This window comes from Humulus lupulus, chromosome 4, assembly GCF_963169125.1.
Source record: "Humulus lupulus chromosome 4, drHumLupu1.1, whole genome shotgun sequence".
NCBI classification, from domain to species: Eukaryota; Viridiplantae; Streptophyta; class Magnoliopsida; order Rosales; family Cannabaceae; genus Humulus; species Humulus lupulus.
This window is the reverse complement of record NC_084796.1, coordinates 236,149,225-236,164,840: the sequence shown is the minus strand read 5'-3', so window position 1 is coordinate 236,164,840 and position 15,616 is coordinate 236,149,225. Positions and strand designations below refer to the sequence as shown.

The 15,616-nt window shown below is 39.5% G+C and overlaps 1 protein-coding gene across 1 annotated transcript; it reads left to right on the top strand.

The window, feature by feature from the left end:
- The first annotated feature begins 945 nt into the window (after window positions 1-945).
- Window positions 946-3,323, top strand: LOC133831358 (cytochrome P450 93A3-like). Its single transcript, XM_062261616.1, has 2 exons — window positions 946-1,958; window positions 2,474-3,323. The coding sequence occupies exons 1-2, from the start codon at window positions 1,062-1,064 to the stop codon at window positions 3,098-3,100; spliced, it is 1,524 nt and encodes a 507-aa protein (XP_062117600.1). The 5' UTR covers window positions 946-1,061; the 3' UTR covers window positions 3,101-3,323.
- Window positions 3,324-15,616: the final 12,293 nt, after the last annotated feature.

Sequence of the window (15,616 nt, the reverse complement as noted above, 5' to 3'; positions counted from 1 at the left end):
GCCGCAAGACAAAATTAAAACTTTGACTTTTGGCTTTGGACTAAAACATCTCCAGCATGCATGGGCGGAAACAACCACCCTCTTTCATTGCCACTCGCATCTCACAAACAAACATTATAACTCAATATCTACTTTTCAACCATTAATATTTGTTCCATTATTTAGAATTTCTTTTTCGTATGTTCCATAAGAATTATTCAAGTAGTTATGTTGTTTTGTTTTATTATAACTTACATGAGGCCGCCTATGTGATAATATATATGTATGTATATATTTAGTAATAGATATTATTGTTTTTTTTCATGCAAATAGAAAGTTTTTTCCATTATGACAACTATGAATAAAGTAATTTCTGGTCATGTAGATTCACGTCTTTCTCAGGGACTTATTGTGTAAGCCCTGAGAAAGTATGTTTATAACAAGAGAAGTGTCAACTTTACTAGAAAGTATCTTTAATATTTTTTAAATTATTTGGATATTTGGAAATCATTTTGTACAAATACATCTAATTAGTTATAATTTCTTAATTAGATTATCATTTGTTTGATCGCAAAATTATTCTTATATAGATGCTTTAGTGTAATTACAAAAAAAATCAACTAGTTATAAATCACGTTTTACTATATGATACACATTTAGTAAGTTTTGAATATCTAATTACACATAATTTATAAGTTTGAATATCTAATTACACATAATTTATAAGACTTACGCGATAATTTTTAAAAATATTGAGACCTCTCTTGATATAAAACCAAAATAAACTATAAAAAGTACACGTGTGATGCCGATGCTATTCTAAATATATCACGTGAATAACTTGTATTATTTCGCTACCATTTTTTGGTTTTATTTTTTACGTTGCCTTTGGGGTTCCCAAGGCGCCATCTATATAAATAGATGACATTTTGCTGAACTGACCTTCAAAATACAAGTGTTGCTCAATACTATTGTTGGCCTCAAAACTATCAACACACACACTTGCTCTTATTTTCCAAAACTACTCTCTCAGTCTTGGTAGTTTCGTTCCTCACTCGAGAGAGAAAAACACAAAATCAACCATGGAAAATCTCCAAAATTTCATCATACTTTCCTTGCTTTGGTTAGTGTCGACCATAGTGGTTCGAACCATATTCTCCAAAAGTCGCACCAAGGGTCGACTTCCACCGAGCCCATCTGCTCTCCCAATCATTGGACACCTTCACCACCTTGGTCCCTTACCACACCAGTCTCTCTACAAACTCTCAAACCGCTATGGACCCTTGATGCATCTCTATCTTGGCTCTGTCCCAACGGTAGTTGCTTCCTCCCCAGAAATGGCCAAAGAGTTTTTCAAAACTCATGAAGCCGCCTTCTCTAGCCGCCCTCCGCCGAGTATCCTCAACCACCTTTCTTATCCTTCACCCGACTTGACATTTTCCCCGTACGGTCCTTACTGGAAGTTCTTGAAGAAGGTTTGCATGTCTCAGCTTCTTGGTGGCAAAACTCTTAACCTTCTTCTTCCCGTTAGGGTTGAAGAAAGAAAGAGATTCTTAACGTCCATTCTTAAAAAGGCTGAGTCAAATGAATCCGTTGATGTTGGGAAAGAGCTGAAAAAGCTTACAAACAATATCATATCGAGAATGATCATGAGCAAAAGGTGTGCCCATAATGATGATGAAGCTGATGAGATCACTGAGGCAATCAATGGATCAGCTGAAATTGTTGGAACTTTTAATGTTTCGGATTTCATTTGGTTCTGTAAGAACTTAGACTTGCAGGGACTTAAGAAAAAGAGTAAGGTGATTCATGACAAGTTTGACAACTTGATTGAGAATATCATCAAAGAGCATAGAGCAGAGAGGATTGGAGAAAATCATGTTCCAAGAGACTTCCTGGATATTTTGCTTCAAATCTCTGATGAAGAGGGCACCGATAATGTCCAATTAACCAAAGAAAACATTAAATCATTCTTCCTGGTACGTTGCATAATTATGTTTATTTACACATATGAATCATTATATATGCATGTGTCGTCTGTTAATTTTTTCTCTTTAATCTCTTGTTTTCTGAATAAAAAATAATTCACAATTCATATGATCAAATTGCTAGTGATGAGTGTCAAGTTTTGAGAATTGTACATGAATACTTAGGTTTATTGGCATACGTGCACGGCCTATTACGTATATACAAAAAGGTTGTTTGGCGCAGAGCCTAAATTTGACTATATTTTACTCCAAAGTTTATATATATATATATATATATTTTTGCTTTAACTCCAAGATTATATAGAATTATCGCCATGAATATATAACTGCTTTCAATCTGAATCATTGACAAATTCAAATGGCTGACGTATATTCTTTTTTTTAAAAGCCTGACTATTTGAACTATTAAATTAATTAATTAAAGGATGATTGATTTTTATTAATATACAGTCACTTTTTTAAATGCTTTTACATTGTTTTATCGATTTTTAATCATCATTTTACAGGACGTATTTGTAGCTGGGACAAACACATCTTCCATTACTTTGGAATGGGCCCTAGCTGAGCTGATAAACCACCCAAAAATAATGAAGAAAGCAATGGAAGAAGTTGATTCTGTAGTTGGCAAAACAAGACTAGTAGAAGAGTCAGATGTGGCCAACTTTCCTTACATTCAAGCTATTGTGAAAGAGACACTAAGACTTCACCCACCTGGCCCAATATTGAGCAGAGTAGCCTCTGAAACGTGTGCTATTGATGGCTATGAGATTAAAGAGAATACTCGATTGTTGATCAATGTTTGGGCCATCAGCAAGGACCCAAACCACTGGGAAAGCCCACTTGAGTTCAAGCCAGAGAGGTTTTATAATGAAGAAGGAAGTGAAAATTTCAGGCAAGTAGATGTTAGAGGACAACACTTTCAACTTTTGCCATTTGGGAGTGGAAGAAGAGTGTGCCCTGGTACTACTCTTGGATTGCAAATTGTTCATACAAGCCTTGCTTCAATGCTCCAATGCTTTGAGTGGAAAGTGAATGGAAGTGTTAATATGGACGAGGGACCTGGCTTGACCCTCCCAAGGGCTCATTCCTTGGTTTGTGTCCCCAAGGCTAGGCTTAGTCCATTGCCCTTTTGAATTTTGAATAATATTCTTTAAGCACACTTTGGTTCACTATTATTGATTAATAGAGGGAACTTGAACCAGTAGTCAAACTCTTTCTTATCAAATGTAACAATTAAGTGAGTTATTAAGAGCTTAACATCATTAATAGTCTTGTCCAGTCGGCCAAATATGGTTAATTTAATTGTACTCTGCTTTTGTTGTCACTATTAATATGATTGTGCAAGTTTTATGTTTATTATTTTGCACTATTTTTTTTACCGAATGTTTTCATTGAATTTTGAAATTACATTTTATATGAGATTTTTAATAGAGTTTGCAAAAATATAATTTTTTCAAAAAAAAAAAAAGTTAATCTATGGCTTTTTTTAAAAATTTCACTTTTATGGGTTTATTTTCCCATATTTTTGTATAAAAGTTGTTTTATGCCATAATTTTACTTTTAATCAAGTTTTATTAATTTGGAATGATGTGTTTGTAATTTGATTATTATTTTTTTTAGCTTATTTGTTTTTTATATTATATTTATATAACTAATTTTATATTAAATTTTACTTTGTTTGTTTTGCAATTTTTTTTTTTAAATATGAATTGTGTTTAATTTTTTTTATTTATTATAAACTTTTTTTTTCATTTTTTTAGATTGTACATTTTTTTTTCAAATCATTGGTAAGGTAATCAGTTACTTAATTGATCTTTGACAGTTATGTAAAAATAATCCTAGAGCTAGGTTAAATAGCATGTATCAGGAAGGGTAACCAGATACCCTGAGAGAAGTAACATTCTGCTATAATAGGGGTAATCAGTTACCATATGAGGGGTGACGAGTTAGTTATATTAAATATGAAAAGAAACATTAAATTTGAAGGAAAAAAAGACATGATCTTATCTTATAACCAAAAAATATACACATATATCAGAACGTGGAGGCAACCGGTTACCTAGCCCGGAAATATACATCCATACCAAAACGTGAAGGTAACCGGTTACCATAAGAACCCATAAATATACACATATCAGAACGTTAAGCTAACCAGTTACCTATTGCAAATTTGAAGATATATGGTAACCAGTTACCTTAGTTTTAAAAACATATATTGATAATAGTGATTTAGTTTATAGGAAGGGTAATCAGTTACGCCATACAGTGTTTTATGGTTTCAAGTTAATTTCTTTTATTATTAATTAAAGCAAGGTAACAATTTGCCCCAGATAATGTTTAACTAATTCAAGTTAAGTTTTTTTTTTAATAAAGGGTAACTAGCTACGCTATATAGTGTTTTATGAATTCAAGTTAAGTTTTTAATAAAGTAAGGTAACCAATTATCCCAGATAATGATTTACTGATTCAAGTTAAGATTTTTTTTAATAATAGGGGAACGAGTTATGCCTTGTAGTGTTTTATGAATTTAATTAAGCTTTTTTAAAAGCAAGGTAACTAGTTACCCCAAATAGTGTTTTACTGATTCAAGTTAAGTTTTTTTGATATCAGGGTAACCTATTACCCCATATAATATATTATTACCCCATATAATTGGTTACTTTCTTCTTTGATATTTGTTTTGGTAATTGCTTACTCTAGATAATTTCATACTAATCCAAGTTAACAATTTACATATCGGTAATTGGTTACTCCTTTTGATGAACTTAGTACCATAAAAAATATATTAATCAAACTCAAAAATTTTGGTCTCAACGGATTTTGAGAATAATTAAGTAATTAGTAGAGGTAAGTTATAGGTAACTAGTTACTTTTTTAATGTATTTTCCAGTATCTGACTTTTTTGTGTTCAAGGTAACTGGTTGCCTTGTTATTACTGATTATTTCAATAAGTATATGTGTCATGATCAATTCCAAAGTTTGAAGATTTTATAAGAATGTCTTGAATATTCAAAACCCCATTCAAGATTGTCATTTGATATTTTTTAATTTATGTTAATGTATTTATTTTTGCTTGTTTCATTTTTTTTCAATTTCAATAAAACTTCTATAAATTGTAAATGCAAAAGAATTGTTAACTGTTTTTTTATGGTAATAATTTCATTGATCAAAGATAGACAATAATTACATAAAATGAAATTGCACTTGGAAAACTAGGCCACCAAACTATATTAGAATCCAAGGTGATAATCAATTGAACAAGGGCAAGAGCAGCTCTATTGTCTTTCCTTGGACAATGACAATATTCAACATATCTAAATCTATTACATATAATTTTCTAATATCTCTTATGCCAACCCCACAAGTAGAAGCAAGGTCATCTATTGATTTCAAATATGATAGCATTGAGACAGTCTCATTCAATTACCATAGTTTGAATTCTTGAGGATAGAACATTACTTGAGTTAGCTTTTCTAAATTTGTCCAAGTAGTCAATAGCCGCTCAAAAGTTGACTCATTTGACAGAAGACTTCCTTTATGCACCCATTTTTTTGTCCACATCAACATCAGTAGCTTTTCCACCTCTTTATCTCTGAGTGAATCACAAGTTCTAAAAAAAACTCCAGACAGGTAGCCCAACGTGACCATTGACCTATGTTGTAATGCCCCGAATTCTCCGATGTGTTTAAAGGCGTGAATAGTAGGCCGGGAGGGCTATACTTGCTTAATTATGTTATTAATTGATAAAATGCATGTATATGTTGATTATATTATAATATGATGTGAAATGCATGCATGTGAGTCCATATTTCTAATTACAGGGGTATGATGGTAATTTGGCCCGTTGAGGGTAAATTGTTTACTTGGATGCATGTTGATGATATACTTTGAGACCACATTATGATGTGGGTTTGTTCGAGCCATTCGGCATGAGACGATCATGGTATGTTAAATATCGGTTTGGTCATAACAGGCTTAGGCTCGGGGCTCGGGGCGAGTCTCGGGGTGTTTTTAATGATTAGAGTGTTACCGGGCATTAAAGCGTAACATGGTGTGAATTATTGGTGTTTGAGAATAATGAGATTAGCGGGAATTGGGAAGCGTTAATTATGATTAACGGGATAAGTGGAAAGTACCAATTTTATCCTTGAAATGGTTTTAGAAGCCTTAAAAGACCTAGGGGTATTTTAGTCATTTGAGTTTGGATTTATATGGCTTTGGATGGTTGTAGAAAGAACAGAGCAAAAACAGGGTTTCTCTTTCTTCTTCCCGTACATCATTCTCCTTCATCTTTCCTTTGGTGTTTTTGAGCTCAAAGTGGGGTTTCAAGCTAAGAAATCCAAGGGCTGGATTTGTGGACTTGGTACAGCCATTGAAAAAGGTTCAAATTTGGATTTGAGGTGAGTTTTAGTCATTGGTTTCTGGTTGTGCTCTGTTTTTCCTTTAGTTTTTCAGCTTATGGATTCTTGTTGATAGTTGGATTTGAAGAGGTTTTGATTGAATTTTAGCTTAGGTTTTGATGAGGGTGAGTTATGGGTGATGTTTAGAGGTTAAATTGAGTGTTTGGAGGAGGTTTGGAGCTGGTTACAGGGCTTGGTTCCAAGGGAAAACGCAGGGGAAAGTTTGATGGTGCGTGCTGTCATTTTGGCTGGTCTGGGCTGGGCGCCGCGGCATGGTCGTGGTGCGCCGCGGCCCTTGGCGTCTGGCAGAGAGGGTTGCCTCTGTTAGAGGGGCGCGCCGCGGCGCAACTGGGGAGGGTCGCGGCCCTTAAGGCATTTTTGGCCAGAATGGGGTTTTTAGCTTGGGGATTCAAGCCTAAGGCCTCGGGGTCGAACCTACTACCCGGTTGAGTAGTGTTTGATGTCTCGGAGGTTAGGTTTTGGTTTGGAAACCTTTTATTATTCATTTTATTGATGGAATCCCATGATTAGTTATGACCAGGTTATCGCTAAAGGACCAAAAGGTTGATCGTTCTCAGGAGTCGTTCTTTTATTCATTCTAGCTTGAACCAGAGGTAAGGAAACTGCACCCCAAGTGTGACATGCATGGAAATTCATGAGGCATGTTGGTTGTGTAAATATGGACACTGATTGAATATAGAATGTTTAGCATATGTTGCTCACTTGTGCATGGTACTGATTCATTAGTCAGATTTGGCAAAGGTGCTAGTATCAACTGTGAAATTGTGACTTATTAGTCAGGTTCGGCAGTGGTACTGGGCACTGGTCACATTGCGCTGACTCATTAGTCAGGATGGCCTTAGCGTGTTAACGCAAGCCAACAAAGATTAGATCTAATCGACTATCAGCATTGAATGACTTAGAGAGCATTAATGCCAGACCGACCTCGAAGGTCGATGAATGAAATATGCGCTTGGAGGCTAGTGGCTTACCTAGCAGCCACTCTCCCACTTGAAACAGTGACATACTTGTCAGTCACTCAGTATGGTTTATCAGAACCTGTTGAAGGCTAGTGGCTTACCTAGCAGACACTTTTCCATTTGAATTAGTGACTTGCTTGTCAGTCACTCAGTATGGTTTATCAGGACCTCAAGTGATACTCACTCATTTGTTTGAAAGTTTTATGCTCAGTGTGATTATAATGATAATGTTTACATATAATGTTATGTTTTCTTGCTGGGCTTTGGCTCATGGGTGCTATGTGGTGCAGGTAAGGGAAAAGAAAAGCTCACCTAGCCTTGAGTGGAGAGCTTAGGTGGTGATGTGTACATATGCGGCCGCTTGACCACCACGGCCAAGGAGGTCTCAGAGGAACTAGGGGGTTCACCCTATTTTTGCCGCTTAGGTCGGCGGGATTGTAAATTTAAAACAGTAATGACCATTTTGTACTGAGAACATCTTGTGAATGTTTTGATTAGCTCTGCAGAGTAGTTTGTAATGAAAATATCCATTTCCTTTTTATGAGTTTTATACCTTAACCTGTTAATTACACTTAGAGCACGTTTTTGACCAAAGGGCTCGGGTAGCGAGTCAAATTTCCGATCCACCGTTCACCGTAACTGTTCTGGGGTAACCAGGGCGTTACAACTTGGTATCAGAGCAATGCCAAGGTTAAGGTTCCTGTAGACTGGCTGGGCATGTACACACATCACTAAAGTCAAGCTCGACTCATTGTTTGGTAACTATTTATGTAGTTATGTGCATAACTGCCTAAATGTGGTGCAAATGCTTTACCTGTATGCATGAGACACTGTGTTGGCCTTGTGTCCCTGAAATATTATGAACTGTTATGTGATACATGCTGAGTGATGAGTGCCATAAACATGTATCTGTTTGTGAATATTGAATGACTGTAGAATATGATAATTGTCTGCTTGTTCTTGGACCGTGAGGCGGCAAGAGGTTTAGTTATTACTACCTGACTGACCGTATTGATTATTGTTTCAGTAAGGTATCAGTGACAGAATGAACCCAGGGCAGACTAACGTGTTAGCTGGCCAGAGTGATCCAGGCCAGAATAATAACAGTTAGGGTCAAGAGAATGACCAATCCCAAATTCCACAGCCAACACCTGCAAACTGGCAGCAGTTGTTTGAGGAATTGCAGGCTACAGTGTTAAAATATGGAGAGGAGCTTCGTCTCCTGAGACAGCAGCAAGTACCTATAGTGGCCAGTGTTGCAGAGGTACCTTCTGTGTCGGTGCCAGTTACTGGGCAGCTGCCTGAGGTTGGAAACAGATTGGAACCTCTTTATGATTGGTTCAGGAAGCAACAACCTCCTGTGTTTGAAGGCAGTGCAGATCCTACCAAGGCTGAACAATGGATGAGCATGATTACCACTATTCTTGACTTTATGAGGGTAGTTGGTAGTGAGAGGGTGGTCTGTGCTACCTATATGTTTCGGGAAGATGCCCAGATTTGGTGGGAAGTGATTGGCCAGACCAAGAATGTTAATCTCCTGAGCTGGGAGGAGTTTCAGACCTTGTTTAATGAGAAGTACTATAATGACGCTATTAGAGCGGCGAAGGCCGATGAATTTATGAGGCTATTTCAGGGACGCTTATCAGTAACTGAGTATGCCTTAAAGTTTGACCGTTTGGCAAAGTTTTCCAAGGAATTGGTGCCCACTGATGGGACCAGGAGAGAGAGATTCCTCCAGGGGCTACAACCCAGGTTAGCCCGTGACGTTCGCATCACCACTGTGGCAGGAGTCACTACTTATGCACAGGTGGTGGAGAAGGCACTCACAGCTGAGAGTGCAGAGACCAAGATCTGGCGTGTTAGTGCAGCCAGAAAGGATTTCAGAAGGATAGTTCCTCCATTTGTGGGAAATGGTAGGGGTGTTGGCCCCAGTGATCAGAAGAGGAAGGTTCCTGATACCTTCCCAGTTCCAAGTCCTGACAGGAGACCCCGTGGTATTACAATGGGTCGTCCTGGGGGTAGTGAAGCCTGGAAGACTCGTCCTGAATGCCCTAGGTGCAAGAGGCGCCATTTGGGAGAGTGTAGGGCAAAGGCCTGCTACTTGTGTGGAGCGGTGGGTCATCTTAAGAAAGATTGCCCTCGGATAGGGAAAGAAGAACCCAGAAAGGTGGACAGCTTGGCCCCAGCTCGAGTGTTCACGTTGACTCAAGCAGAAGCTGAGGCTTCTCCCTCAGTTGTTACAGGTCAGCTTCTTAGTGCAGGAACCGCTTATAATGTATTGATTGATTCTGGTGCTAGACATTCTTTTGTTGCTAGTAGCATTATTGATAGGTTGTGTAGACCTTGTGATTTTTATGCTGTGGGGTTTGGTACTTTGTTACCCACTGGTGAATTAGTGGTATCTAGAAGATGGGTCAGATCTTTGCCAGTGACAGTAGAGGGCAGAGAGTTGTCAGTGGACTTGATAGAGTTAGTTATGACTGACTTTGATATGATACTGGGTATGGATTGGTTGGCAAAGTATGGGGCAACTATTGACTGCAGAAGGAAGATGGTCACCTTTGAGTCTGAAGGTGAGGATCCTTTTGTGTTTGTTGGTACTGTGCATGGACCCCGCATTCCTATGATTTCTGTGTTGAGGGCTAGGGATCTACTGCAGAGAGGTTGCATTGGATTCTTAGCCAGTGTGGTTGACACCACTCAGGTCATGCCAGTGAGACCAGAGGATACTATACTTGTATGTGAGTTTCTGGATGTGTTTCCAGAAGATTTTCTAGGCTTGCCACCACACAGGGAAATTGAGTTCGTTATAGAACTGGCACCAGGGACGGAGCCAGTGTCTACAACACCATACAGAATGGTCCCAGCTGAGTTGAAAGAATTAAAGGTACAGTTGCAAGAGCTGTTAGACTTGGGTTTTATCAGACCTAGCTCTTCACCTTGGGGTGCGTCAGTTCTATTTGTGAAGAAGAAAGATGGTTCTCTGAGGATGTGTATAGATTACAGAGAACTGAATAAGTTGACAATTAAGAACCGATATCCTTTGCCAAGGATAGATGATCTGTTCGATCAGCTGCAAGGTAAGAAGGTATTCTCTAAGATCGACCTTCGTTCTGGTTATCATCAGTTGAGGGTCAAGGAGGGAGACATACCGAAGACCGCTTTTCGTACCAGGTATGGGCATTATGAGTTTCTAGTTATGTCATTTGGATTGACTAATGCCCCTGCTGCTCTTATGGATATGATGAACAAAGTGTTCAAGGATTACTTAGACCAGTTTGTGATCGTCTTCATCGATGATATTCTGGTATATTCTCAGACTGAGTTGGAGCATGAGCAGCATCTGGGGTTGGTTCTACAGAGACTGAGAGAACACAGGTTGTTTGCAAAGTTCAAGAAGTGTGAATTCTGGTTGTCTCAGGTATCCTTTCTTGGACACATTGTCAGTAAGGAGGGGATTAAAGTAGATCCAGCAAATATTGAAGCGGTTAGAGTTTGGCCAAGGCCGAAGAATGCTTCTGAGGTTAGAAGTTTCCTTGGGTTGGCAGGGTATTATAGGTGTTTCGTGGAAGGGTTCTTAAAGATTGCTACTTCGTGGACTGAGCTGACACGCAAGAGTCAGAAGTTTGTGTGGTCAGATAAATGTGAGAACAGCTTCCAGGAGTTGAAACAAAGGATGATTATAGCTCCGATTCTGAGTCTTCCGATAGACCAGGAGAAGTTTGTGATTTACTGTGATGCTTCTCATCAGGGTTTGGGCTGTGTTTTGATGCAATCAGAGAAGATTATTGCTTATGCTTCTCGTCAGTTGAAGGAGTATGAAAAGAGATATCCTACTCATGATTTGGAGTTGGCGGCTGTGGTTTTTGCTTTGAAGATATGGAGGCATTATCTCTATGGAGAGAAGTGTGAGATCTATACAGACCACAAGAGCCTGAAGTACTTCTTCACCCAGAAAGACCTGAATATAAGGCAAAGGCGTTGGCTGGAGTTAGTAAAAGATTATGATTGTGAGATTTTGTATCATCCAGGAAAAACCAACGTGGTAGCTGATGCTTTGAGCCAGAAAGGTCCAGGGCAGATTCATGGTATGAGGCTGATAGCCATAGAGTTAGCAGATGATATGACCAGAGCTGGTATAGAGTTGCTGGTGGGCCAGTTGGCTAACATTACGCTACAGTCTACACTGTTAGAAAGGATTAAAGAAGGTCAGTTGAGTGATCCACAACTGATCAAGATTAGAGAGGATGTTCTGGCTGGAGCATCCAGAGATTATACAGTGTCTGAAGTAGGCTTGTTGAGATACAAGGGGCGGATATGTGTTCCGTTAGACACTGCATTAAGGCGAGAGATTCTGGATGAATCTCATACTACACCTTACTCTTTGCATCCAGGCACCACAAAGATGTACCAGGATGTGAGATCGTTATATTGGTGGCCGGGGATGAAGAGAGATGTAGTAAAGTATGTGGCTAAGTGCTTGACATGTCAACAGGTCAAGGCTGAACATCAGAGGCCGGTAGGGTTATTGCAGCCTCTGGATATCCCAGAGTGGAAGTGGGAAGACATCACAATGGACTTTGTGGTGGGCTTACCCAGGACTACTGGTCAGCATGATTCTATTTGGGTGATAGTGGATCGCTACACCAAGTCAGCTCACTTTCTGCCAGTGAGGACTACATATACAGTTGATCAGTATGCAGATCTCTATGTGAAAGAGATCGTGCGGCTCCATGGTGCACCTAGGTCGATCGTGTCAGATCGGGACCCCACTTTTACTTCCAAGTTCTGGGGAAGTTCGCAGAAAGCCATGGGGACACGGTTGAAGTTCAGTACAGGTTATCATCCTCAGACAGATGGGCAATCTGAGAGGACGATCCAGATTTTGGAGGATATGCTGAGAGCATGTGTGCTGGATTTCGGTGGATCTTGGAGTAAGTATCTGCCTTTGATAGAATTCTCCTACAACAACAGTTACCAATCTACCATTGGAGTAGCACCTTATGAGATGCTGTGTGGTAGGAAGTGCAGATCTCCCATTCATTGGGATGAGACAGGAGAAAGGAGATACTTAGGTCCTGAGGCAGTTCAAAGGACCAGTGAGGCTATTGAGAAGATTAGAGCTAGAATGCTTGCTTCTCAGAGTAGACAGAAGAGTTATGCAGATCCCAAGCGCAGGAACATGGATTCCAGGTAGGATACTATGTCTTCCTCAGAGTCTCGCCATGGAAAGGGGTGAGAAGGTTTGGGAAGAAAGGCAAACTGAGTCCTAGGTTTGTAGGTCCATTTGAGATCCTGGAGAGGATTGGTCAGGTGGCTTACAGATTGGCTTTGCCTCCGGCGTTGTCTGCCGTGCATAATGTATTCCATGTATCAGCTCTTCGGAGGTATGTATCTGATGTGGGCCATATTCTGAGTTATGAAGATCTGGAGCTTGAGCCAAATCTCTCCTTTAAGGAGCAGCCAGTTCAGATACTTGACAGAAAGGACAAGGTCCTCAGGAATAAGACAATACCTTTGGTTAAGGTATTGTGGAGGAACAGCAAGGTCGAGGAGGCGACCTGGGAGCTGGAGTCAGATATGTAGAGTCAGTATCCCGAGCTGTTCAGGTAAATTTCGATGAAGAAATTTCAGTAAGGAGGGGATAGTTGTAATGCCCCGAATTCTCCGATGTGTTTAAAGACATGAATAGTAGGCCGAGAGGGCCATACTTGCTTAATTATGTTTATTAATTGATAAAATGCATGTATATATTGATTATATTATAATATGATGTGAAATGCATGCATGTGAGTCCATATTTCTAATTACAGGGGTGTGATGGTAATTTGGCCCGTTGAGGGTGAATTGTTTACTTGGATGCATGTTGGTGATATACTTTGAGACCACATTATGATGTGGGTTTGTTCGAGCCATTCGGCATGAGACGATCATGGTATGTTAAATATCGGTTTGGTCATAACAGGCTTAGGCTCGGGGTGAGTCTCGGGGTCTTTTTAATGATTAGAGTGTTACCGGGCATTAAAGGGTAACGGGATGTGAATTATTGGTGTTTGAGAATAATGAGATTAGCGGGAATTGGGAAGCGTTAATTATGATTAACGGGATAAGTGGAAAGTACCAATTTTACCCTTGAAATGGTTTTAGAAGCCTTAAAAGACCTAGGGGTATTTTAGTCATTTGAGTTTGGATTTATATGGCTTTGGATGGTTGTAGAAAGAACAGAGCAAAAACAGGGTTTCTCTTTCTTCTTCCCGTACATCATTCTCCTTCATCTTTCCTTTGGTGTTTTTGAGCTCAAAGTGGGGTTTCAAGCTAGGAAATCCAAGGGCTGGATTTGTGGACTTGGTACAGCCATTGAAAAAGGTTCAAATTTGGATTTGAGGTGAGTTTTAGTCATTGGTTTCTGGTTGTGCTCTGTTTTTCCTTTAGTTTTTCAGCTTATGGATTCTTGTTGATAGTTGGATTTGAAGAGGTTTTGATTGAATTTTAGCTTAGGTTTTGATGAGGGTGAGTTATGGGTGATGTTTAGAGGTTAAATTGAGTGTTTGGAGGAGGTTTGGAGCTGGTTACAGGGCTTGGTTCCAAGGGAAAACGCAGGGGAAAGTTTGATGGTGCGTGCTGTCATTTTGGCTGGTCTGGGCTGGGCGCCGCGGCATGGTCGTGGTGCGCCGCGGCCCTTGGCGTCTGGCAGAGAGGGTTGCCTCTGTTAGAGGGGCGCGTCGCGGCGCAACTGGGGAGGGTCGCGGCCCTTAAGGCATTTTTGGCCATAATGGGGTTTTTAGCTTGGGGATTCAAGCCTAAGGCCTCGGGGTCGAACCTACTACCCGGTTGAGTAGTGTTTGATGTCTCGGAGGTTAGGTTTTGGTTTGGAAACCTTTTATTATTCATTTTATTGATGGAATCCCATGATTAGTTATGACCAGGTTACCGCTAAAGGACCAAAAGGTTGATCGTTCTCAGGAGTCGTTCTTTTATTCATTCTAGCTTGAACCAGAGGTAAGGAAACTGCACCCCAAGTGTGACATGCATGGAAATTCATGAGGCATGTTGGTTGTGTAAATATGGACACGGATTGAATATAGAATGTTTAGCATATGTTGCTCACTTGTGCATGGTACTGATTCATTAGTAAAATTTGGCAAAGGTGCTAGTATCAACTGTGAAGTTATGACTTATTAGTCAGGTTCGGCAGTGGTACTGGGCACTGGTCACATTGCGCTGACTCATTAGTCAGGATGGCCTTAGCGTGTTAATGCAAGCCAACAAAGATTAGATCTAATCGACTATCAGCATTGAATGACTCAGAGAGCATTAATGCCAGACCGACCTCGAAGGTCGATGAATGAAATATGCGCTTGGAGGCTAGTGGCTTACCTAGCTGCCACTCTCCCACTTGAAACAGTGACATACTTGTCAGTCACTCAGTATGGTTTATCAGAACCTGTTGAAGGCTAGTGGCTTACCTAGCAGACACTTTTCCATTTGAATTAGTGACTTGCTTGTCAGTCACTCAGTATGGTTTATCAGGACCTCAAGTGATATTCACTTATTTGTTTGAAAGCTTTATGCTCAGTGTGATTATAATGATAATCGTTTGATAATGTTTACATATAATGTTATGTTTTCTTGCTGAGCTTTGGCTCATGGGTGCTATGTGGTGCAGGTAAGGAAAAAGAAAAGCTCACCTAGCCTTGAGTGGAGAGCTTAGGTGGTGATGTGTACATATGCGGCCGCTTGACCACCACAGCCAAGGAGTTCTCAGAGGAACTAGGGGGTTCACCCTATTTTTGCCGCTTAGGTCGGCGGGATTGTAAATTTAAAACAGTAATGACCATTTTGTACTGAGAACATCTTGTGAATGTTTTGATTAGCTATGCAGAGCAGTTTGTAATGAAAATATTCATTTCCTTTTTATGAGTTTTATACCTTAACCTGTTAATTACACTTAGAGCACGTTTTTGACCAAAGGACTCGGGTAGTGAGTCAAATTTCCGGTCCACCGTTCACCGTAACTGTTCTGGGGTAACTAGGGCGTTACATATGTTGATTGGGAAATTATTTTTATCATAGATATATATTCTGCAGAAGATGGATTGTTTGCTGGATATTATCTGATTGAATCCAATTATTAATAATTCTTTTTGTTTCTTGTTTTCTTGATTGGAGAGCATTGTTGTAGGATGTCGAAGACGCTGGATTTGGTGGTGAAGATCAGAAATTTGATCCAAAGTTTGGATGGAGATCAGAAATCGATCCAAGCTTCAAC